At 41.6% G+C, this 26,396-nt stretch overlaps 1 protein-coding gene across 4 annotated transcripts in view; it reads left to right on the forward strand.

The window, feature by feature from the left end:
- The window catches only part of LOC126162585 (probable multidrug resistance-associated protein lethal(2)03659), a 280,738-nt gene extending 261,827 nt beyond the window's left edge, over nucleotides 1-18,911 (forward strand). For all 4 annotated transcript variants that reach the window (XM_049919181.1, XM_049919183.1, XM_049919184.1 and 1 more), the window contains 3 exons: nucleotides 2,675-2,804; nucleotides 3,864-3,974; nucleotides 18,494-18,911. In XM_049919181.1, coding sequence (XP_049775138.1) covers nucleotides 2,675-2,804; nucleotides 3,864-3,974; nucleotides 18,494-18,520 — 268 coding nt within the window. In that variant the 3' untranslated portion in view covers nucleotides 18,521-18,911. The remainder of the gene's footprint in view (nucleotides 1-2,674; nucleotides 2,805-3,863; nucleotides 3,975-18,493) is intronic.
- The last annotated feature ends 7,485 nt before the right edge of the window (nucleotides 18,912-26,396 follow it).

The raw sequence follows: 26,396 nt of genomic DNA on the forward strand, positions 1-26,396 counted from the left end.
TATCAAACACTCTTACTTATACTAGTGTACTTACTGTATGACACACTGATCACTGAATTATTTACACCTAATCTGGTAATGAGGGGATGAATTTCACATTCTCTTCTTCGATCTGCAACCCAATACTGACAATTTCAAAATTTATTCTAAGTTTCTTTCATTTTTATACACATTTTCAAATGAGTACTAGAAGAATTGCCAGTTTAATTTAATCTTTCCTGTGCAGTCCCTGTTGGTAAGCAACTGTTTGTGAGATAAGTCTCTGAACAGGTTGAACAGGTACCACACAAAATGGCACAATACATATTTTGTGTTTGTATTTTGTCTCTCAGTACTCTTTTCAGTAACAACTGTGGTTTCCTAGAAGTTCACCGAATTTAGAGTTCTTAAACTGTACACTGGCATTTAGTGGAGGATTCTCAGCAAGAGTGTACCTTGCTATTCCAGCTCTTCATTCTGATGCATAAGTTTCTAAAAGTTCTCTTACCAAAGACAGGTGAAAATCTGCTGTTGTCATACCTCATATTGTTGTATCCCATTAGAGTGGTAATTATTTAAAATGCATCAACAAAAATGTGAACATGAAATGGTGTACTGTTTCCCAGTCTTAGATACTAAACCATCTGTACTGAGCAATCAGGAACCGACTGCCACATACCCAATTTGTCTCCTACAACAGATTTTGGTGTAGAGTCACAGAAAGACACAACAAAAAGACTGTCCAAAAGCTAACACTCTGATAGTCTCCTTGTTGCGCCTTTCTGTGACTCAGCATCTGCACTAAACAGAGAGTAGCAGCTATCCTTTCTTTATATCGTTATATTTTATCCTGGATTTTCCAGGATTTTTTTCCTGACATCCATTTGTATTAGAACCATTCATATGGTGTTACTAGTTGTAAACACCCGCCTCCCCACCCCCACCATGGCTCTCTCCTTCCCCCTCATTTAGTCACACAGTCATGTGATGGAAAGTATGAGTACTTGATTGGTTGACATACATTGGATCCTTCATTGATTCACTATACCCTGTCATTCTGAAATATTGTGGTTGTTACTACAAACAGTACCAGTAGCGACCATTCTGTAGCAGAAGCTCAGAGGAACAAGTCTACTCTTTTGCCCATGTGGTTGGCAAATGCCGGTAGAAGCTTAAGAATCACTGCTTTTATGCAGTTGAATATGGTAGCAAAAGTAGGTGTACAGTTTCTTGCATGTGGAACACAATTCCTCCTTATTTTGGGTCCGTATTTTTCTCACTCAGCCTCTGTTGAAAATCCAGCATAAATACGTTAAAATGAACTTTTTTATATTGTGATGCTGAGTTATGTGCACAGACTAAGTTCGTTCTCTCTCTCTCTCTCTCTCTCTCTCTCTCTCTCTCTCTCTCTCTCTCTCTCTCTCTCTCTCCCTCCCCTCCTTCCCCCCCCCTCTCTCTCCCCCCTCCCTCTCTCCCTCTCTCCTCCCCCTCTCCCCCCCTCTCTCTCCCTCCCTCTCTCCCTCTCCCTCTCTCTCTCCCTCTCCCTCTCTCTCTCCCTCTCCCTCTCCCTCCCCCCCCCTCTCTCTCTCCCTCTCTCTCTCTCCCTCTCTCTCCCTCTCTCTCTCTCTCTCTCCCTCTCCCTCTCTCTCTCTCCCTCTCTCTCTCTCTCTCTCTCTCCCTCTCTCTCTCTCTCTCTCTCTCCCCTCTCCCTCTCCCTCCCTCTCTCTCCCCCCCCACCTCTCTCTCTCTCTCTCTCTCTCTCTCTCTCTCTCTCTCTCTCTCTCTCTCTCTCTCTCTCTCTCTCTCTCTCTCCCTCTCCCTCTCTCCCTCTCTCTCTCCCTCTCCCCCCCTCTCCCCCCCCCCCCCCCCCGCCCCTCAAAACTTCTTATAAGTTAGAAAAGGAAAATTGACTTCCTAGTTTTTTCACTGTGTAGGTCTTCTGTAACTAGAATTGTTGCTACATGTTTCAGTTGAACTTAACGAGGAATTGACAAGGTACGAAAAAACTATTCGACTAAAGATGGCATCTAATTCTTCTCACTGTTACGTAATGTGTGCATTGTTCTTGTCACGTGCATGGGATAACCATAAGTGTAGGAATTTAAGGTGTGGCTTCATATATAATTAGTGCATTCTGCATGTGTAAGATATACTGTACTTGAAATAGATAGCTCAGATCATTTCTGAATTAGCTCTGTATCTTCAGGTACCGGGAAGTAAAACTATTGATTTTAGATGGTAGAAAGAGGAAGGGTGATAGCCCTGAAGTTCCTTTACCTTCTAAATATATAGTTCCTGCTATATTTATGGCATGAATTAAATTTTAGAATGTACTTTTTATGAAATATTACTTTAAATGGCATTTTGCCTGTCAGATTTGCAGTAAGCCTTTCAGTGATCTGTCAAATTTTGTTTCCTTGTCCATCAGTTTGTGCTAAGCAGTTTCATTCATCTGTGTATCTATAAAGAGACACACAAAATGAAGTTCATAATTTTAAAAAAAATTATGAAGAAAAATTATTTTCTAAGTAAAGCTCTCTGTTTCTTCTTAATCTGATGTGTAATTTATTTCTTGAGTGAAATCTTAGTTTTTTTTACATTTATTAAGATTTTATGTTTGGTTTTGACATAATCTGACAAAAAAAGTAGCAGTATGTCTTTAATTTTGTTTCCTTTTTTCTTACACACTATGTAGGACCGACACTCTGATCCAGAAAACCATAAGGCAGAAGTTTAATGATTGCACAGTATTGACAATTGCCCATAGGCTACATACAGTAATGGACAGTGACAAAGTGTTGGTGATGGATGCAGGGATTGTAGTGGTAAGAAAAATCTTTAAACCTTAATTTTTTGTTATAAGTGAAGATAATTTACACACAGTTGGTTTTTGAATTGTCTCATTTAATTTCTTCATGAAGTACTGTAATAAAATAGCAACATGCTGATCCTGTATAAGACTTTACATTAATATTAAGATCCCTTCAGTTTTGTTTTTGTTTCATGTGATAAGTGGTTAGAGATTATTTGAGGCTGAATACTTCTTTTTGTGCTGCTAAGGCTGAGTGATAACAAATGTTTGTTGGACACAAATACTGGATCAAACCTTTTAATAATACCACAGCATGCCAGATGGTGCCAATGACTCTGCTAGACCTCTGAATAGTTCTAGGAATGAGATAAACTGTCAGTCAAGATTTTCCCTATTTACTTTATGCTTGCATAAGGTTAAAACTGGATCTCACCAGAAGAGCATTATAGGAGTGACAACAGTTAAGTCATAGTGTCGGAAATAGATGCAATGCAGTCTGTAAGTTCCTGGTCAAAAACAACAACAACAACAAAAAATTTCAAATGTTTGAGTACTGACTATCCATTTATTCAAAATGTGATCCATTTGGTTCATTACATTGCCCAGCATGAGTTTTCAATCTCTTACTGTTCTGGGTACCCTTCTTTTTGAATAGGATTGAATGAGAGGGAGTGCCTGGTGGTGATGGAGGGGAGGGGGAAGAGAGAATTTATTTAATCAATTTACTGACTGCCTAGATGTTTTGCCCAGTGTTACTGTTGGCTGAACCAGACAGTCACTCTCTTTCACTGTCTACTGCACACTAGCAAATCTTTCCACCACAAACTGAAGGAAATGTTTAGTAACACTCTCCACTCCTCTCCACTCTCACACACACAAAAACCAGTCATTAATTTTGCTAATTAAAGCAGAAAAAAGTCTGACATGATCGTAACTCTCCTTTAATACTTCTAGGAGCACTATCTTCTGTGTTACATAGAAAAAAGGGTATTATTTTAGTTTGCAATAACTACTGTTTAAAATTTTATTTGCTGCAAATAACAACTAAATTTGATTTATACTTATTTTTCAGGAATATGATCACCCACACAGGTTACTACAAAACAAGAATGGATATTTGTATAAAATGGTGGAACAGACTGGAAAGTCCATGATGGAAAGCTTAATTAAAGTTGCTGAAGAGGTAAGAAATAGCCATGCAGCTTAATCACCATTTATGTTACTATTTTTGTAGTAACCTTAAATACCAAACCACTGAGACTCATACACAAAAACAAAGGAGAGGAAACGAAATCACTCTCCTTCAGCAGACTGTGTGCATATGGACATATGTAACATAATGCAGCATTAACCAGCTTTTGAGCTTTAAATGGCTGTTCAGTTTCCAATGTTGATGGAATAACATTGGAAATAGTGCAAACATACAGAACGTTAAATATGATAGTGAAGTGACTTTTCATCCTGCGTAGTGCAGATTGTGGCGGCAAGAGACTGTTCACTCGACGACAACAACAACAAAGATGGCAGATTGCCTTACAGTTGAGAATGAGCAGAGGCTGCTTCATGCTATGGGGTGCTAAATTAGTACGTTCTTGTACAGGGAAAGTGGTATATGGTGAAGGGGAGGAATGACACAATTCATCCAGCAAAGAAATGTCTCACGAAGCTAATGACCACAGGTTTGGTAAAGGATGCAGTAAAAATAGGTTGTCCATCTGCATCTTGCTGTCCTAAGAATGTGACAATTGTGCAGAAAAATGTTCAGTCATAGCCCAGGGAAATAAACACATCTGGCAGCTCATGAGGGTGAACTCGCACGGCATGCTGTTGCACAAAGAATTAAACTTTCGAACATGGAAATCTCACTTAGTGGAGCAACTGACACCGGAAGACTGTGATTGAAGAATGGACTATGTGGAAGTTGATGGGTTGGCATAAAGATTGGCCTCAATTGCTTCACAACATCCTCTGTAGTGATTAGGCCATATTCCATATGGGAGGTTTTGTCAATTGGGACAGTTGCCTTTACTGGACAGCACAGAATCCTGGAATTACACTGGAGAAGATGCATTCTCATCCAAAAGTGACTGTGGAGGTGGTTAATTGTGAAGTGCAGTGTTACGTGTAGTGTAATGCTGTGTGCGAGTGATTGCCATTTGTAATTATCATCTCCGGCACAGCTTCTGACTTACGTTTCCTCATTTGTTTTTATGATTTTCTGTTGTTTAATTTTCTAGAAAGGAGTCGTATGAGTTGTGGTGTGTTTTTATGTTGCATTTAAGTAAATACAACTAGTCCTGCAAAATTGGTGACCCCGATGTGATGTCAGACGGTAACTAACGTGAAATTCGACCATCACTGATGCTCTGTATCGTGACGTGTCGCATTAAATATGAACATCCGCATCAGCCGCGTTGCGCATCTCCCATGTTCCATTTCGCCCTAACTCACAATGGTATACGAGCCACTACCAACTTGGTGAAGTGAGCTTTCGTCTGGCTACACATGGACAAAGATTGCAAGCAATACTGTTTTGAGAGATTTGATCATGTCCATCTAGACCTAGTTGGACCTCTTCCACCATTGGAATTGTTTTACATGCTAGCCCGAGGTGTTCCCGATCGCCAACGTCACCGCCGAAACTGTCGCGACTGCATTCTTCAGAGTGCCGTTACGAACCACAACAGACCAAGGAAGACAGTTTGAGTCGTATTTGTTCAAAGCACTCTTCATACTACTGGGTACAAGACGCATTAGAACTACAGCTTACCACTCATCAGCAAATGGTTTATTTGAACGCATGCACGGCCAACTGAAAGTGTTGCTTCAGTGTCATGACTTGTAGTGGAGGACAGAGACGTTGTTCAGTATCCTCCTGGGTCACCGCGTGTCGCTGAAAGATGATGTGAATGCCACGACTGCAGAACTTGTTTATGGCCAGCCGATACGACTTCTCGGCGAGTTCTTTGCTAATGTGCCAGACAACAGCATTGACACTTCAGATTTTGTGCAAAAGCTGCATACACATATCTGGCAACTACAGCAAGGTATCAGCAGACCTGTCGCTCATTTATGTTTGACGAGCTGTGGGAATGCCATTATGTCTTCTTATGGCATGACGCAGTATGCAAGTCACTGCAGCCACTCTATGATAGACCGTATAGTGTCATCAGTAGGGAGGACAAGACAGTCAATGTTGATGTAATGGGTACACCCATCACAGTCTCCGTCGACAGACTCAAACAAGCTTTCTGCTCTCGCTACACTGGTACGGACACATCTACTTGCACTAATAACGTGACCTATGCTCCAGCCACTCCACTGCACGTCACAGGTCAGCCTCAACGGATGTCGGAGGCTACCTTCAAAGCACCCTCAGAAGCCTGTGCATGACCCGTTGTAACCTGGTCTGGACGACATGTCCGTTTCAACAGAAAGTACTGTTGACACTAAGGGGGAAGTGCTGAAGTGCAATGTTATGTGCAGTGTAATGCTGTGTGCGAGTGATTGCCATTTGTAATTATTATCTCTGGCACCATCTCTTACTTATGTTTCCTCATTTGTTTTTTGCTGTTCTGTTGTTTAATTTTCTAGTAAAGGAGTTGTACGAGTTACGGTGTGTTTTTATGTTGCAATCAAGTAAATACAACTACTCCCGCAACAACTGCTTCAAATGTCATCGGTCCATAGCTGCTAAATTACACAATGAATGGGGAACACTGCCTTCAACTGCTTCAGGATTATGTTTGGCTCATGGTATCTGGATGGGAAAATACCAACAACATTATCTTCAAGCAAGACGGTGCACTGCCTCATTTTGCAAGTGTCGTGCGGAACTGGTTGGGTGAGAAGTTTCCAGGATGTTGGCTGTGGAGACGTGGACCTCCTGAATGGCCTGCAAGAAGCCCGACCTGTCATCCTGTGACACTTTTTTTATGGGGCTCACAGAGGAGATGTACTGGGTGAAAACCTGTACATTGGACGAACTGGAAGCATGGATTTGGGAATTCTCAACAACATCCCAGACAACTTTCTCCAGAAAGCTGTGGATCCTATTCCAGGTCGTTTGAGGAGATAGGTCAACACCACCACATCAAAGGGGAGAGGATAGAGGAGGATGTGTGAGGCTCGGAGAAGGTAGCAGGATAGTGCAACACAGGCTTGCGAAGGCAGATGGCGTGGAGGCTACACAGAAAGATTAAAACAGTTGTGTGGGGAGTGGGGGAGAGACCTACATAGATTGCTGGACAGTAATTGCAGCATAGCTGATGTATAATATGGCCACTTTTACATGTGTCCCTGCCTTTTATTTGGTAAGAAATGCCTGTGACTTGACCACAGCATGAGTTCGTGAGTGGATTTATGAGACTTCTATTGCCCCTGGGTAGTCCTCAAGGGAATGACTCATTGTGTGCAGGACTGGAATAGATAGACAAGGATATCCTGTAGTTTGGGTATGTGTTGGAATGTTTCTTTGGGTGGTTTGGGTAGGATATTTCTCTTATCAGAGCATGATGGGAAATAGTCAAAGGCTCCAACACTATGATCATGAATCATTGTCATGTTGGCTTAGGGTCCCTGCCAACTTTGACACATCTGCTTACAAACGTTAGGACCATGATCTCGTAAGTCCAATATGACCTTCAGCATCTCCTCAAGGTGTTAGGTCCCTTCCAAAACCTGATACCTGAAATATTCTTCCCCCTCACACCAGCAACCTACCTTTCACCCACTCCCAAATTGCACAAACCCAACCACCTCAGGTCTACCTACTGATCATTCCATTGTGGCTGCTTATGTAGACTGAATCCATTACATGCCATTCCACATCCAAGACACTGTTCAGTTCCTTCACCATCTTTCCAAAGCGTCTTACTTTATCAGTAGGGTCTTGGTTGGTAACTTTGAAAGTGATGTCCTCGTAGACCAACACCCCTAAGGTGATGGCCTTGCAGCCATTGAACAAAACGATACCTGTTCCCAGTGTCATCCTGATAAATCCACCACCACTTTCCTAATATTCCTGGCGAAAAACATCATGACCCACAATTAAATTACATTTGAAGTCCAAATATATGAACAAATCCATGGTACTGCAATGGGTATTTGCATGGCACTATTCTATGCTATCTTATTTACGGGCGATCTGGGGGAATAGTGTTTATCCAGTCAACATTCAAAACTGTTGGTGAGATTCCAATCCATTGAGGACATTTTCATGATCCTTTTGGCAAGGATAGCCTTTTTTCTTTACTCCATAACGTAAACACCTACTCCCAAACAGACAACACCTGGTAATTCACAACCCAACAACCAGTCACCTTTCTAGGCTTTGATCTCCAGCTCTCAGATGGCTCCATGCATACATCTATACTGAAGTGCCAAACAAACTGGTACAGGCATACAGATTCAAATACAGAAATATGTAAACCTGCAAAATCGGCAGCACCTATATATGACAACAAGTGTCTGGTGCAGTTGTTAGATCGGTTAGTCCTGCTACAATGGTAGGTTACCAAGATTTAAGCGAGTTTGAATGTGCTTTTACAGTCTGTGCATGAGTGGTGGGACACAGCATCTCAGAGGTAGCGATGAAATGAGGATTTTCCCCACAAGACCATTTCATGAGTGTACTGCGAATATCAGGAACCCGGTAAAACATCAAATATCAGACATCACTGCTGCCCAGAAAAAGATCCTGCAAGAACGGGACCAATTACGACTGAAGAGAATCATTCAATGTGACAGAAGTGCAACCCTTCTGCAAATTATTGCAGATTTAAAAGTTTGGCCATCAACAAGAGTCATTGTGTCAACCATTTTATGAAACATCTATTTGGACAAGATGTGGTCAAAATTATTGCTTCCCCTGTTTCTTTGATGAATATCACCCCAGTACATGTAATTGATAAAGTGCAAAAGAATGGAAGTATCGATTACCTCCTATGCCTATACTTTTTGTGCATATATAAATTAATAAAATAACATTTATGATGTTGCAGGTAAATGTAATGTCAGTAGTGTACGCATTGCTCAGGAGCACAAAAATATTTGCCACCGGGCAGTCGACCCTGCGACCCTTTCCATGCGAATCCGATCTCTTACCCTTGAGCCAAACATCACTTCCTAAATACACTGTCACAGGGACAATTGATATGGTTCACATGGTGATAGATCTGTATCAAAACTCCTTTTATTTCCTAAACGCTTGGCCATCGGAAGTTCCCACTTGGTGCGCTTTCATGTCTCACCACGCCCTACATGTACCGTGAATTAGGACGAATTTGGTGATGATGAGTAGGCATGAGTAACCTTTGCGAAAGTCTCAATGATTCAAAGATACTGACATTTTAATAAGACATAAGTGCTTACAGCAGCCTACTCATCACATTTCGAAGTTTATCAAACGGGCTCACTTTTTTTCACCATCTCTCCCTGTGAAAGTACGGGATGTGTTCCTTGAAGCATTCTCAATGGACTAGTTGTAAATGTGGTTCTCAGGTGAGGCCTCAGATGTCATGAAAATTCCACAACATTTCATTGGTGCAACTGACAAACATCTTCAGGTGCAGCAAACACACTGCCTCTTATATAACAGTCAGAGAAGAAACTGCACAGACATGAACACGCCAAATTTCGGCAATCCATAGTGCAGACCAGTAGCAAGAGTGACAGCTATGCCACCTGTCGGATAATGAACATCTGTGCAGAGGCTGTCAGTTACACTGAGCACTGCCATCAGCCACATCAGCACACTCTGCCTTTAGCCGCCTGCCGAAATACATATCCGTGCTGTCCTTGCCATTCGTAACCAAATTCCTACAGGCCGCAGGCTACCACCATCCTGCCCAATGAAGTGGGGTGCTTAGGACATTTGTCCTCGGAGCATGAGCCATTTGGGATGCAGATAGCTTATCTGATGAGTTATGCCATGTCTCTACCATACTCTCAGAGGATGGATATTCTGAACAGGAGATTGGTCCTGACTTACGATGCCTGGCCCATGTTAGACAAAGTGAGGAGCTGAAAGAAAGTTAAGAACAAAGATGGATGGTTGTCTTGCCACACATTGGTGGTGTTTCTTTGAAAATGAGAAGATTATTGGATAAATGTAAAGTTAAATGCATAGTTTGCCTACCAACAAAACTCGGAGCTCCTTTATGCACAGTGAAATTTGATCTTGGTTTAAGAATCATCTATAATATTCACTGTAGCTGCTGGATGTTATACAATGGACAAATTTGCCCCACCGATGTGGATAGATATGTCGAACATCTATGACACATACTTCTGAACTGCCAGAGAAATCTGCAGTGGCCAAGCATTACCTCAGGACATTGTATGGCGTATGAAAGCACCAAAATTCTATTGTTGACATCTCTGTACTGGGAAAGCGTTATTAAGGAAGTGGCAGAAATTTGTAGCTAAACTAATTTGCATGAAAGTGACACAGGATACCAACTCAACATGGCATGGGATTCAGTGTCGGCAATGTTAAAATCACAACGAACAAGAACCACCACCTTCCAACAGAGGGTGCTGGGGTGGCTGATGGCAGCACACAGTATGATTGACAGCCGTCTGACAGGTGGTGTAGCTGTTGCTCTTGCTACTGATCTGCATATCTGTGTTACTGGTTACTGAAACTTCGTGCATCCACGCATGCGCAGTTTCTTCTCTGACTGTCATAAATAGGAGACTTTGGCCACAGCCTGAGCAATGTATTTGCGGCATGAAACATCATTAGAATTTCCGCGACATCATCAGGCATCTCACCTGTGAACCATATTTACTACCAGTCCAGTGGGAAAACCACAAGCAAAACATTCTATACCTCTATGGGGAGGAGATGGTGAAAGAAGTAAGTTTCATAAACTTAGAAATAAGAAAATCAGACTGATGTGTGCATTTACGTTCTTTTGAAGAAATTTTCAAATTATTCCAACTTTCGTGAAGGTGATGCACTTTGACTCTGCAGCCCCCAACAGAATAAAAAATAAAGCCAACTACATACTGTTAAGAGAGAGAGGGTTCATCAAACTTAGTTGGACTGTACTACATATCCAGAGATCTACTGGCCCTTCATCTGAATATTTCATCAAAACTTTCAGAAGATTTTTGTGGGTGGGTTGAGAGCACCATGTGAGCATTCTAGGACTTGAACTGACAACACAACACCGCATGTCAGATTGGTAATTTTCATTTCTTTAGAGACCATTTTCAGCAAAAAGAAAGGTTAAATGACAAAGTTTGTACACTAACCAAAACCAAACCAGACAAAGATTGTAGGTGGATCATGTACAGTTCTATGGACAAATCTCCACCTGACATGGTGGTTTTGGTTGTAGAGAAGGGGATGAGCTTTGTGCCCACTCAGAGGACAAACCAGTTCTGAATATTATTAGCTCTGTTGAACAGTGAATCTTTAAACTGCCCAATAAAGCTGCTGAGGAAGTTAGGCAGTTAACTTGGAGCCATGCCCTGAAATGGGCACCATAGCCCAAAAATAATCTTGGCTGCAGAGAGGTCATTGTTTCAATCTCTTTGAGAGTTTCCTAACATTGTAGTGTTACCAGTGGGTAAAGAAAATGCAGCTGTTATCCTTCCAAAACAGATGTACTTAAGCAAAATGAACCAGTTACTGTACAACCATGCATATTGTCTTGTAAACAAGGACCTCACAACCAAAATAGAATTAAGAACTTTAGAGCTAGAGCACAGCCTTTGATGTTGATGTTATGACTAAGAGGCTCTGTACTTGGACACCTGATCGCCCGCTCTACCCTTCCCACCCAACTATATGGATCTCCTAAGATTCACAAGGATACTGTGCCTTTGTGATCAATAGTTAGCAATATTGGGATGCCAACATACAATCTGGCTAAATATTTAGCAGCACAGTTGAGCACTTTAGTGGGAAAATGTGTGCATCACATTCACAACTAAAAAGATTTAGTCCATCGGCAAAGAACTTGTGACTTGCACCATCAGATATTCTCATTATTTTCGATGTGGTCTCACTTTCCACTGGAGTGCCATTGCAGAATCAATGTTGATCATTAGTGAGAATGTGGAAGGGTAATTTCTTAATTTGTTTAAGCACATGCTCTCCTGGACTTACTTTTTATTCAATGACCGATACTTTTAACAGACTGACAGTGTCACAATGAGTAGTCCCTTGTCACCTATTGTAGCAGATCTTTTTAGGGAAGATTTTGAGGAAAGAACAGTTTAGTCAGTGAAGTGCTTTTGGAGAAATGTGGATGACACCTTTGTAAGCTGACCTCATGGCACTGCATCACTTGATCCATTTTTGCAACAACTAAATTATTTTCATTCTGACATAAAGTTTATGATGGAGATGAAGAAAAAAGGTGAACTACAGTTCCTCGATGTGATGGTGCAGAGAAAAGAGGATGGCTCCATCATGCTGTGCACCAAAAACCTACGCACACAGACGTACACTTACAGGCCACAAGCTGTCACCGTCCTGCACAAAGAGGTGGGGTGCTTACGATGTTGGTCCACAGAGCATAAGCCATATTGAATGCAGACAGCTTATCTGATGAACTGTGCCACCTCCATACTGTATTTTTAAGGAAAGGATATTCTTAACAGGAGATTCACCATGCCTTCAGCCTGGTGTATGATAGGCAAAGTGAGGAGCTGGAAGAAAGTGAAACACAAAGAGGAATTGTCGTCTTGCTATATGTTGCTCATGTTTCCTTGAAAATAGGAAGATTATTGGAGAAAGTAAGTTAAATGCATCTATTGCCTGCGAATGAAATGCATAACTCTTTCAGGCTCAGTGAAAGATGTTTGTGGTTTAAGAGGGCCTAGTGTCTGTAAGATTCCCTGTAGCTGCAAGATGTCGTGTGTTGCACAACAACAACAACAACAACAACAACACACATCCGGATCAGCAAGAGAAATCTGCAGTGGCAGAGCATTGCCTCAGTGTATAAGACATTGTATGGAATATAAAAACACCAAAATTCTATAGTCAACATCTTTGTACTGGGACAGTGTTATTGAAGAAGCAGTGGAAACTAGCAACTTGACTAGTTAGCTCCACAGATACACAGGGTTCCAACTCGGAACAGAATGGGAGACAGTGCTGGCCATGTTAAAATCATAGCAAACACAAAGGAGAACAGTTGGTCATACAAGGGAGGATGCTGCAGTGATGACATAGAAATTCAGTTGACAGTGATGATGACAGGCTCACACTATCACGGACACACATTTTGGCAGGTGGCTCCCGACAGAGGGTGCTGGGGTAACCGACAGCAGCACAAAGTATGACTGACAGCCTCTGCGGTGGTGTTCATTGTCCGAAAGGTGGCACAGCTGTCACTCTCACTAACAATCTGCATATCTGCACCATTGAGCACAAAAATTTGGCTCTCTCAGGCCTGTGACGTTCTTCAGTTACTGCGATAAATAGAAGGCTTCTGTGACAGCCTGTGATGTGTGTTCTCTGCACCTGAAGACATCAGTTAGTTGCATTGACAAAATATTGTGGCATTTTAACATTATAATCTGACGTCTCACAGGAGAACCTAACAGTATTTAAAGAATTTCATGCATTTTCCAATGTATTACGAAAAAGTAGATAATACAACATGTCATTTCACTTAAAATAACAAAGTTGACAATCATGTCTTCTCTACCCTCTCCTCTACAGCATCCCTCTACTGGTGTGGTGACCATCTCATGGTGGCCCACATCCTTCTGGACAACCCGAACTTGGCCAGCAAAACTTTAAAATTGCTGACAAGACACCTCTGTTGCTGGCAGACAGTGCAAAATCAGCAGCTTTGGTTTTACGTTTTACCCATCTAAATGGTTTTTACTCCTCTGTGATGTAGGGCACATTAGCCTCATCAGTCGTATTCAATTATATGTGTTGTTGGTAAACGAACTCATTGTCAGCTAGTTCTCTTATGATAATGGAGGGTGTGGAAGCACTGCTCGGATGCAGAGGGTGTGTCTTCAGGTGTGTAATGTGTCCCAGGGGTCTCCAGCTGCTTTCTGGACTGAGCAACTCTACCATTTTACCATTCTACCCCTATCTCACTTCTGTCTGTTTGCTTCTCTCTCTCACTTCTGTTTGCTCCTCTCTCTCTCTCTTTCTCTCTTTCTCTCTCTCTCTCTCTCTCTCTCTCTCTCTCTCTCTCTCTCTCGGCTTTCTTGTTCCTCAGTTACAGTCAGATCCATTATTGATATGTCTTCTGTGACCCTCCTCTCTGGGGACTATTCCCAGCTTAACACACAAAGGATTAAGGGACTGATGACTTTTTAGTGTGGGCCCTTTAAACCCATCAATATAGCCATCAATCCTTATATCATACCTGTATTATGAAAAGGAAAGTAGTTGCCACTCTTCTTAGAGCAGAGATGCTGATTCACATATAGGCACAACAAAAAAACTGTCTCACATAAAGCTTGGTCAGAAATGCGCAAAACACACTCACACTCACACGTACGTGTGTTCACGCAAACACAACTCACACCCACGACTCGGTCTCTGGGCTCACTGTCGCGCATGATACATTCGTGGACCCTATCGCAATTTCTAACTCGTTGGGTCAGCACTTTGCTGAGATTTCGAGCTCTTCCAATTACCCGCCAGCGTTTCTCCCGAAGAAACGTGCAGCGGAAGTGCGACCTCTAGCTTTCTCCTCTCAAAATCGCGAAAGCTATAATACTGTTTTCTCCATGTGGGAACTCCAACATGCACTCTCTTCTTCTCGCTCCTCTGCCCCAGGACCGGATGGTATCCACGTCCAAATGTTGCTGCATTCATCAACCCATAGTCTGCATTACCTCCTTCACCTTTATAATCGAATTTGGACCGACAGTACTTTTCCCAGACGATGGCGGGAAGCTATCGTCGTTCCCGTTCCGAAACCTGGAAAGGACAAACATCTCCCCTCTAGCTATTGCCCCATTTCTCTCACGAGTAGTGTCTGTAAGGTTTTGGAGCGTATGGTGAATTACCGTCTAGCGTGGTGGCTGGAGTCCCGCAGTCTTTTAACACCTGTCCAATGCGGATTCCGAAAGCATCGTTCTGCCGTTGACCATCTTGTCGCTCTCTCCACTTATATCATGAAAAATTTTCTCCGGAAACGCCAAACAGTAGCAATATTTTTTGATCTGGAGAGAGCACACGATACCTGTTGAAGGACAGACATCCTCCACACACTGTTCTCTTGGGGCTTTCGAGGTCGGCTGCCCCTTTTTCTTCGCGAATTTATGGCGGAGCGCACATTTAGAGTGCGGGTGAACACTACTCTCTCCCGTACTTTCTCCCAAGAAAACGGGGTACCCCAGAGCTCCATGCCGAGTGTTGTACTGTTTGCCATTGCCATCAATCCAATTATGGATTGTCTCCTTCCTGATGTCTCGGGCTCCCTCTTTGTGGACGATTTTGCAATCTACTACAGCTCTCAACGGACCAGCCTTCTTGAACGACGTCTTCAAGGATGTCTCGATCGCCTCCACTCTTGGAGCATCGAAACCGGCTTCCGTTTTTCTCCCAGTAAGACCGTTTGTGTTAATTTTTGGCGACGTAAGGAGTTTCTTCCACCCTCCTTACATCTAGGACCTGTCAACCTTCCGTTTTCAGACGTCGCTAAATTCTTGGGTCTTATGTTTGACAGAAAACTATGCTGGTCCTCCCACATTTCGTATCTTTCGGCTCACTGTCTGCGATCCCTCAACACCCTCCGTGTCCTGAATGGTACCTCCTGGGGAGCGGACCGAGTGGTCCTTCTCCACCTCTATCACGCCTTAGTGCGCTCGAAATTGGACTATGGAAGCATAGTCTACTCCTCTGCTCGGCCGTCTATTCTTCGGCGTCTCGACTCTATCCACCACCGTGGATTACGTTTAGTGTCTGGAGCTTTTTACACCAGCCCTGTGGAAAGCCTTTATGCTGAGACTGCTGAACCTCCGCTGTCAAATTGGCGAACAGTCCTTCTGAGCCGTTATGCCAGCCATCTGTCTTCCATGCCTGCTAATCCAGCCCATGACATATTTTTCGACGTCTCCTTTGATGTAGGGTATGCAGGCCGCCCCTCCTCCCTACTACCACCGGGAGTCTGCTTCCGTCGACTACTCCATTCTCTTTCCTTCCGCTTTCCTACAACCTTCTTGACAACTTGGGGTACAGCACCGCCTTGGCTCCGTCCACGGATCTGCCTGCTCCGTGACCTTTGTCGATTTCCCAAGGATGGTACCCCTTCACTTGTTTATCGTCGGGCATTTGCTGCTCTATGTACACAAATGACGGAAGCCACATTTATTTACACCGATGGCTCGAAAACATCATTAGGTGTAGGGAGTGCCTATGTTGTTGGCGACACCCCAAATCACTTTCGGCTTCCCGACCAGTGTTCGGTCTATACTGCGGAGCTTTACGCTGTTCTCCGGGCTGTCCACTACATCCGCCGCCATCAGCGGATACAGTACGTTATCTGCTCCGATTCTCTCAGCTCTCTCCTCAGTCTCCAAGCTCTTTACCCTGTGCACCCTCTGGTCCACCGGATTCAGGACTGTCTGCGCTTGCTCCACCTGGGGCGCGTCTTGGTGGCGTTCCTCTGGCTCCCGGGACACGTTGGTATCTGTGGAAATGAGGCGGCCAATATTGCAGCCAAGGCTGCAGTCTCTCTTCTTTGGCCAGCTATTCAATCGATTCCCGTCGCCGATCTCCGGAACGTTTTATGTCGTCGTGTTGTTCATTTATGGCACGCGCACCAAAAGCTTTATTTGTGACAGTCTTTGTTTTGTGCCATATGCTAGTCAGCATCTCTGCTATATGGTGAGTGGCAACTTTCCTTTTCATAATATTGTTACATTCCATCCTGTATTTTCCTTTGTTTGACTCACATCGTAGTTGTTATTTATTACTATCTGTTTTATAAAGAGTAATTAATTTAACCTATCTGCTGGACTCATTGATACACTAATGCCTTCATTCATTAGAATGCCTTCCTTTATAAATTGGTGTGCAGCAACTATTTTATTACATCCTATGAGTTCCATGTATGAGCAACAATATGTTGTCTAAATAGTGTTTACGTCGCTACCCTTTCCATTAATGCTCACATTTTCTAACATTCTCTTCCACATTGTTATTAAAAATATCCGCTATTGTACCCAATATGCTTGATCCTATAGCCCATCCCCCCCCCCCTTCCCCCTCAAAGGATTTAGAGGTGATACAAGTAGCTAAGAAAGGAAAGAAAATTTATCTACTTGAAGTATTTGAAACAGCAATTCACTGAGTTAAGCTTGATAATGTACAGCCTTCGCATGCCAATCTTTCTTTCCCCTACCCCTCCCACTCCCCCCATGCAGACATTCTCTTTTTGTCTCTCACACCGGGTATGTCCTTCCATGGGAATTATGGTGCCCCCTGAATATGATGTAACCTACGATACAAAGGCAGTCATCATCAATCCTGATGGGTGTTTGTGCGTGGCAAATTTATATTGTAAGAAGTGTTATAACTGTGCTGAGTCTACGTTATTATCCATAATGTACTGATGATAGCTGCACTGTTAGCTGAAATCCAGATTTGCAGTAAAATACAGATGATATTACAACCGATCTTTATCCTACTCCTGTTCTTAATAGTAAGTGTCCTTGTGGTAGTATGTGTTAGGTTGTGTGTGGGGTTATGTTTGAATGATCATACTTATGTTAGTCGGAGCTCAAAAACCAGTTAACCCTGTGCTCTGTTACATATGTCTGTGCACCACACATCAATGTGCTAAAGATGAGTTAGTTCATTTACTTTATTTTACGTAATGGTATTTCCAGGAGTTTCCGTTGTTTTTATAAATTATTGAGACTAACTTTTAGTAAACAGTTGTTCATTAAAAGTGCCCCTGTGACTTGTCACTTGTTCTATTGACTACTAACAGAATTCAGTATAAAACTATAGCAGATATGAACTGTTTACTGTAGCTTCCTGTGTCTGACAAATCATGTGGATTGGTTTTTGCACTTACAGTGTGTAATTATTACTTATAATTGATTTTTCAGTGACTATTTCAGAAGACATTTTCAGGCATGATTCATATCTTTCTTTTTCAGCACCATTTTCTGTTTAAGTTTTAGTACAGCAATAGCACCAGAATCTGACCAAAGGTTGATACGAAAAATTTTGTTTGCTTATTAGTAAAGAGTCAAGACACAATAAAAAAATTGTAAACTGTAAACGAACTTGGACAGCATTTTTCAGACTGCAGATATTCTTTGTTCTTGGAGTATCCAATGTTTGGTGGGTTACATCTATTTAATGCCAAATGTGGACCTCCACTGCCAACATATTGAGAAAGAGGACATTGTTGCAGTATTTTTTGTGGTAATGTCTTCGAACAAAAACATGCATACCTTGCTGTGATAAATCATTTGAGAATGAAGAAAGGAGAAATTAGTGTCTTTCACAAAAGCAGCCACAGAAATTAAAACTGGTAATCTTAACTATAAGTGTGACTTAGGGTACAGAATGCAGACAAATATGTTAGTTTTTCAAAGAAAAAATTCTTGCTTCGTTAGTGAGTGAGTGTGTGTGTGTGTGTGTGTGTGTGTGTGTGTGTGTGTGGGGGGGGGGGGGGTGACCCACCCTATTCTGGTGAATAGGGGTTTTTCTGAAAGTTCCTAACAAAAATGTGTTGTTTTTTTTTTCAGAGCTACAGATCACAAGGAAAAAGCTGAATATATTAACTGGTATTAATAATGGAATAGATGCTGTTACATTCCGTCAGTTGTGATCTGAAGCCGTGTTTGATTGGCCTTACTTAATACAGAACCAGCAAAGTTCTGTCGAAATCTTCCTAGTCAAGATACATATAGAAAGGAAAACAAAGTGAATTTACTATGACAGTTTACTTACGTGTCCCACAGATCTCAGGGATTTTCAGTATTTATAAGAACTGAAAAACTCAGTATATGTTTTGTATGTGTAATGTATAAATTATAAAAACATTTTATAATGTGAATATGTGAAGTGTGATTCATTGTATGTAAATATGTATTATGTTTATAAAGAGTGGTCATGCTCTCTTGTACTTAAAGTACCTTGCACAAAATAAACAACTTTTTGATACTTCATTGACTTTTTCTTCTCCCTAACCATGTGGTATTTAAGGCCTAATGCTTGTAATTCTGATTCTGTAAGTTAAAAGCCAATAACACTTTTAAGTCCCAGAAGTCTATTATCTTGTATGGTACTACAGAACTATGGCAGTACAATCTTCCTTTGTTGTGTAATTCATTGTACAACACGTTCCGCATTGCATAATGCATTAACAGTTCACACATCATGAAAACATAGTTCCATGATCACTAGTTTGTATCATATCTTGCGCCCATTGTAAAAAAAATAACATAAAACTGTGTGCTACAGAGAGGAAACATGAAAGGTAGGCAGGTGGAGCCCTATTGTATAGTATTGCACAAATAGTAAAATTAACCAGCATTAAGGTAGAAGTAGAAACCATAATCGGAAATTAATTCTACTGAAACTTGATGTAAATTTGTCAATCTTTATCACACACTGGTTGTTGTTGTTGTTGTTGTTGTTGTTGTGGTCGTGGTCTTCAGTCCAGAGACTGGTTTGATGTAGCTCTCCATGCTACTCTATCCTGTGCAAGCTTCTTCCTTCTGACTCTGCTTAGTGTATTCATCTCTTGGTCTCCCTCTATGATTTTTACCCTCCACACTGCCCTCCAGTACTAAATTGGTGATCACTTGATGCCTCGGAACTTGTCCTACCAACCGATTCCTTCTAGTAAAGTTGTGCCACAAATTTCTCTTCTCCCCAATTCTACTCAATTCCTCCTCATTCATTACATGATCTACCCATCTAATCTTCAGCATTCTTCTTAGCACAACATTTCAAAAGCTTCCATTCTCTTCTTGTCTAAACTATTTATCATCCACGTTTCACTTCCATACATAGCTACACTCCATACAAATACTTTCAGAAATGACTTCCTGACACTTATACTCGATGTTAACAAATTTCTCTTCTTCAGAAACTCTTTCTTTGCCATTACCAGTCTATATTTTATATCCTCTCTACTTCAACCATTATCAGTTATTTTGCTCTCCAAATAGCAGAACTCATTTACTACTTTAAGTGTCTCATTTCCTATAGCCTCCTTTCAAGACACTGTCCATTCTGTTCAATTGCTCTTCCAAGTCCTTTGCTGTCACTGACAGAATTACAATGTCATTGGCAAACCTCCAAGTTTTTCTTTCTTCTCCTTGGATTTTAATTCCTTCACAGAATTTTTTTTTTTTTCCTTTACTGCTTGCTCAGTTTACAGATTGAATAACATCGGGGATAGGCTACAACCCTGTCTCACTCCCTTCCTAACCACTGCTTCCCTTTCATACCCCTCAACTCTTATAACTGCCATCTGGTTTCTGTACAAATTTAAATAGCCTTTTGCTCCCTGTATTTTACCCCTACCACCTACAGAAGTTGAAACAGAGTATTCCAGTCAACACTGTCAAAAGCTTTCACTAAGTGCTAGAAACGTAGGTTTGCCTTTCCTTAATCTGGGTTCTAGGGTGGTCAGTATTGCCTCACGTGTTCCAACATTTCTACGGAATCCAAACTGATCTTCCCCGAGGTCGGCTTCTACCATCTTTTCCATTCTTTTGTAAAGAATTCATGTTAGTGTTTTGCAGCAGTGACTTATTAAACTGATAGTTAGATAATTTTCACATCTGTCAACACCTGCTTTCTTTGGGATTGGAATTATTATATTTTTCTTGAAGTCTGAGGGTATTTCACCTGTCTCATACACTTTACTCACAGAAGGTAGCGTTTTGTCAGGGCTAGCTCTCGCAAGGCTATCAGTAGTTCTAATGGAATGTTGTCTACCCCCGGGGCCTTGTTTCAACGTAGGTCTTTCAGTGCTCTGTCAGATATTTCACACAGTATCAATCTCCCATTTCATCTTCATCTACATCCTCTCCCATTTCCGTAATATTATCCTCAAGTACATCACCCTTGTATAGACCCTCTATATATTCCTTCCACGATTTTGCTTTCCCTTCTTTGCTTAGAACTGGGTTTCCACCTGAGCTCTTGATATTCATACAAGTGGTTCTCTTTTCTCCAAAGGTCTCCCTGATTTTCTTGTAAGCAGTAACTATCTTACCCCCCTAGTGATATATGCCTCTACATCCTTACGTTAGTCCTCTAGCCATCCCTGCTTAGCCATTTTGTACTTCCTGTCAATCTCATTTTTGAGATGTTTGTATTCCTTTTTGCCTGCTTCATTTACTGCATTTTTATATTTTCTCCTTTCATCAATCAAATTCAGTAGCTCTTCTGTTACCCAAGGATTTCTACTAGCCCTCATCTTTTTACTTACTTGATCGTCTGCTGCCTTCACTATTTCATCTCGCAAAGCTAACCATTCTTCTCCTACTGTATTTCTTTCCCTGTTCCTGTCAATCATTCCCTAATGCTCTCTCTGGAACTCTGTACACCCTCTGGTTCTTTTAGTTTATCCAGGACCCATCTCCTTAAATTCCCACCTTTTTGCAGTCTCTTCAGTTTTAATCTACAGTTCATAACCAATAGATTATGGTCAGAGTCCATATCAGCCCCTGGAAATGTCTTAAAATTCAAAACCTGGTTCATAAATCTGTCTTACCATTACATAATCTATCTGAAACCTTCCAGTATCTCCAGGCCTCTTTCATGTATACAACCTTCTTTCATGATTCTTAAACAAAGTGTTAGCTATGATTAAGTTATGCTCTGTGCAAAACTCTACCAGGCGGCTTCCTCTTTCATTCCTTACCCCCATTCCGTATTCACCTACTACGTTGCCTTCTCTTCCTTTTCTGACTGCCTTCTCTTCCTTTTCTGACTATCGAATTTGTCACCTCATGACTATTACATTTTCGTCTCCCTTCACTACCTGAATAATTTTTTTCATCTTGTAATACATTTCATCAATCTCTTCATCTGCAGAGCTAGTTGGCATATAAACTTCTACTACTGTGGTAGGTGTGGGCTTCATATCTATCTTGACCACAATAATGCAATAATGCATTCACTATGCTGTTTGTAGTAGCTTACCCACATTTCTTTTATTCATCATTAAACCTACTCCTGCATTACCCCTATTTGATTTTTTATTCATAATCCTGTATTCAGCTGACCAGAAGTCTTGTTCCTCCTGCCACTGAGCTTCACTAATTGCTGCTATATCTAACTTTAACGTATCCATTTCCCTTTTTAAATTTTCTAACCTACCTGCATGATTAAGGGATGTGACATTCCACGCCATGATCCGTAGAACGCGTTTTCTTTCTAGTGGCGACGACGATCTCCCAAGTAGTCCCCACCAGGAGATCCAAATGGGGGACTGTTTTACCTACAGGATATTTTACAGAAGAGGACACCATCATCATTTAACCATACAGTAAAGCTGTATGCCCTCAGGGAAAGATTACGGCTGTAGTTTCCCCTTGCTTTCAGCCGTTCGCAGTACCAGCACAAGAAGGCCGTTTTGGTTAGTGTTACAAGGCCAGATCAGTCAATCATCCAGACTGTTGCCCCTGCAACTACTGAAAAGGCTGCTGCCCCTCTTCAGGAACCACATGTTTGTCTGGCCTCTCAACAGATACCCCTTCATTGTGGTTGCACCTACGCAGGGTGTATACGACCCGGGACAACCGGGAATTCCGGGAAAAACCCGGGAATTTTTTCATCCGGGAGAAAACCGTGAAAAACCCGGGAATTTTTCATTGTTTTAGCTTTCAGTTACATTTTTGTAGTTTTGACTGCAGAATTGATTCTCTAGCAAAGAATGTTATTGTATCCTGCTACTGGAGAATGATACTGCAGCAATAAAATATAAACGAGAGGGAAAAAAATAAAACTGTAGTGGCAAAGGAAATGTGCATTTTACAACAAAACACCGTGCACGCACAAGCGTCTACAGATAGCAAAAATATGTTAAAGGCCGTAGGGCGCAGACTGTAATTCTTCGTAACAATAAACTGCTTGCTATGAGCATGACGTCACAACTGTTCACATTAGGTTCGTTTGACCAGTTGCCAGCGGTCTGTTGCGCATGCGCATTTGACTCGCGTATAAGCAGAACCTTCTCTCGCTTCCCGCTTCTTGTTGGCTGTTAGCTGCATCGGTAGTAGCAGCAAGCAGCCAGATGCAAACGAGAAATATTTTTCTCGCGTGCCCTAGCTGCCAGATTCGCGCTTGCACAGAGTTGTCTGAGTTGTAGTGGGGAGGGGGTTAGTCTCCACCTGACCCGTGTTTACGTTAAAGTGATTTCGCTGCTTCTCTTCGTGTACAGCTCCCACGTCAAATGAAAACAAAACGGATTTCTGTGGCCGGGAGCTATCAAGTGAATTAAAATGCATTCACATAATTACAGAGGGCAAAAATATATTATTAATTTCAGTTTCTGATTTTATTTTCTTTCCAAGTTAGTAGCAGTCAAGCATTAATCGCCTTGCAGAAGAATGAAGTTATTTTTGCAAGTTTGCTAAAGAAATTCCGCTGAGGCAATCATTTTATTTGAAACGAAGTGTTTCATTTAACAATTTTGGGTACTTCCAACTGTTCGGTGAATTTCAAGTGCACGTTATCATCTTCTGCATTATGCCATAATAAAGAACCAAACATTAGATCGTAGAGTACTGGTACTCCAAGAAAATTTACATCCTAAAAACCACACTGAAAAGCTTAATATCAGATGGGACCTACTTCATTGTGAATCTGGAAAAAACCAATGTGCACTTCAAGCCGAATTATGCATTTTAGTAGGATCCACGAAATTTTGATGTCTTTTGGAGTATCCTCTGATGCCCTGTTTCTTTTATGGTGTAGTGTAAGCTCTCTTAGTGCTTTATACACACGAACATGCGGGCTTCCTACACCACTGCAGTTGCACACGCACAATAATTCGTTTTTGGCGCTCTCTGGCAACTGGTAAATCGAACCTATAACTAACAGTATTGCGAACGGTGGTTAGGAAAGCGTTACTTTCAAAGTAAATTTCTTTTTACGCAAGATGAATTACGTTACGTGTGTGAAAGTGGGATGGATATCTAAATCACAGAGCGTTCGAAACTGAACAGTTTGAGGACCAGCCACTTCAAGAATTTCGAGCCGAGGCATTTATGTCACAATTTTAAATTTACTGGCACATTTGTGTGATGTATCTTAAAGTATATCACACCAAAAAAAGACCAATATTACACGTGAAAGCTTAGCTTTTCTTGTAGATATACGGTACTGTGTACATTAATGTAAACCGTTAACTTTTCCTCTTGTGTGTTCGCGCTATGTAACCAGTAATCTTGCTAGTGGCTGACTATAACACGTGCCCTACGCTCTGAATAGCTGCTGTCATCGGCTGGCGAGATCTCGTGGCTTGAGATATGACTCGCTTACAAAAGGACATCACAACCTCGGTTGCAACGCTCCGGAAACTAACAAGCTGTGTTTGGTGCAATTCGAATTTATACTTTCGTAATACGAAAATATGCAGCGTATATGTTGCTGCAAATCAAAGGTCTTTCCAAAACTTCTCTGCTCCGGCTTTTCTTTTTTTTCCGGGAAGTTCTACGCGATTATATAAAACGTTAACCATTCAAAGGATTGATAAGTCTTACAGTTCCGAGGGAACTTTTTCTGTGCTAAGTGACAGTAGGTCGCCCGGGAAAAAGCATATTTTTTAAACTGGATATCCGAGAGAAATCCGGGAATAATCCGGGAATTTTTTTTCCTTGTCCCTGTATACACCCTGCTACGGTATCTGTACTGCTGAGGCATGCAAGGTCCATGGTTCACGGGGGGCACACACTGGTATGTAACTGATAATCCTGACATATAACACCTAGGCTAGCAATTTGCATGTACATATACACTGTGCAAACCTCTGTGAAGTGCATGATAGAGGGTATTTAACATTGTACTGCATGTTAGTTTCTTCCCATTTCAGCTGTGCACAACACACAGAGAAAGAGGCTTCTCAGATGCCTCTGTGTGCACTGTAATTTAGTCTAATCTTGTCTTCATGGACACTACAGAATTCTGAATTCATTACTTACTACGGATTCTTGAAACATTGTAAGTAAGCTATTGGGGACAATAGGAACTTATTTTCCAGCAACTGGTTCAGGATTCCCAGCATTTTCATGATATTTTTCTGTAATTGAATGACCTAGTAACAAGTAGTAAAAAAATTTCAGATTAAAATTTTGCAATGCTCCAACCAAGGATATGACCTTCCCATTTTTTTTTTGTAAATAAACTAGTTTGTAACAGTATAGGAACCAAAACCTTGGGACTATGGCTGCAAAAGGCTACAAAATTGAGTGACCATATAGAATACCTTAATACAAAATTGAGCAAGACCCACTACTTACTTTGCTCACTAAAATCATGCTTCAGTGTTAAAACAATAAAGAATGCATAGCATTCCTACTTCTGCAAAATTAAATTAAATTTGCCACTCTCTCTCTCTGGCAGTCTTCCACTTGCATACAGAATTTATGGTATGACGTTACGTAGTCACGTATCTCCATTTTATTAAAAAAAAAAAGTCCTAGAAAAGTCTTGCATTATATATCCACATCCATAAGATTACAACTGTCTACACGAAGCCCATGCAATAGTCCAGCTTGATCCATTAGAACATGCATTTTTATTTCTGCTGCAGTATGGTCCACGTGTTGGGAAATGACAGGTTCATGTTGATACCATGTGTCTGTCTCGCCTTTTCACATGGAAGCACATATATGTGGAGTTGTCACTCCCATATATCTAGTGGTTACAATAAAGTCTTACAGCTTCTACCACAAATTCAGATTAATCCCTCTGAATAAAGCTGTTTTTCCTAAGTGTATGTTTAGCATCAAGTCACTACCAGTGTAGTCCCTCTCTGATACCTTCTCGAGTCCACTTCTGGCTATTGTTCCGGCAGCCTAACTTCACTCTACCTGCCACTTTCCCAATGGGTGTGCACCCTTCACCACCTTGACTTTGTGTAGTGGCCGTGTTCACCCTTGGGCTTCATTCACTTCCTAAGGACACTACTCCAGACTTGCTGTATCACTGTTAAGTTTCTCAACCTTTGCGCAGAACTTTGTGATAGTACCTTTGTGTACACTGATGGCTCTTGGACTGACCGCAGTGTCGGGTGTGCCTTCATTATTGGCACCTATGATTTTCGGTATCAGCTCCCAGAACAATGCTCAGTATTTATAGCGGAGCTCTTCGCCATGTATTAGGCCATACAGTACATCCGGCGACACAGGCTTTTGAATTGTGTCATTTGCTTCGACTCTCTCAGTGCCCTTCAGAGCTGTGTGTGCTGTACACAGTCAATCACTCAGCCTGCGAGAAAATGTGAGACGGAAATGGCCGAAATGTGGCTAGACAATTTATGGCTATGGCTATTGTATTGCGATAACGCAGCTGCACATTCATCACTGTCTGTGCGTGAATACTTCGCAAAAAATGCAATCACCATGGAGCCCCATTCTCCGTAATGCATTGTTCACCTTGTTTATCATTGCCATTGCTCTGCTT

The sequence above is a fragment of the Schistocerca cancellata genome, chromosome 2 (assembly GCF_023864275.1).
Source record: "Schistocerca cancellata isolate TAMUIC-IGC-003103 chromosome 2, iqSchCanc2.1, whole genome shotgun sequence".
Classification (NCBI taxonomy): domain Eukaryota; kingdom Metazoa; phylum Arthropoda; class Insecta; order Orthoptera; family Acrididae; genus Schistocerca; species Schistocerca cancellata.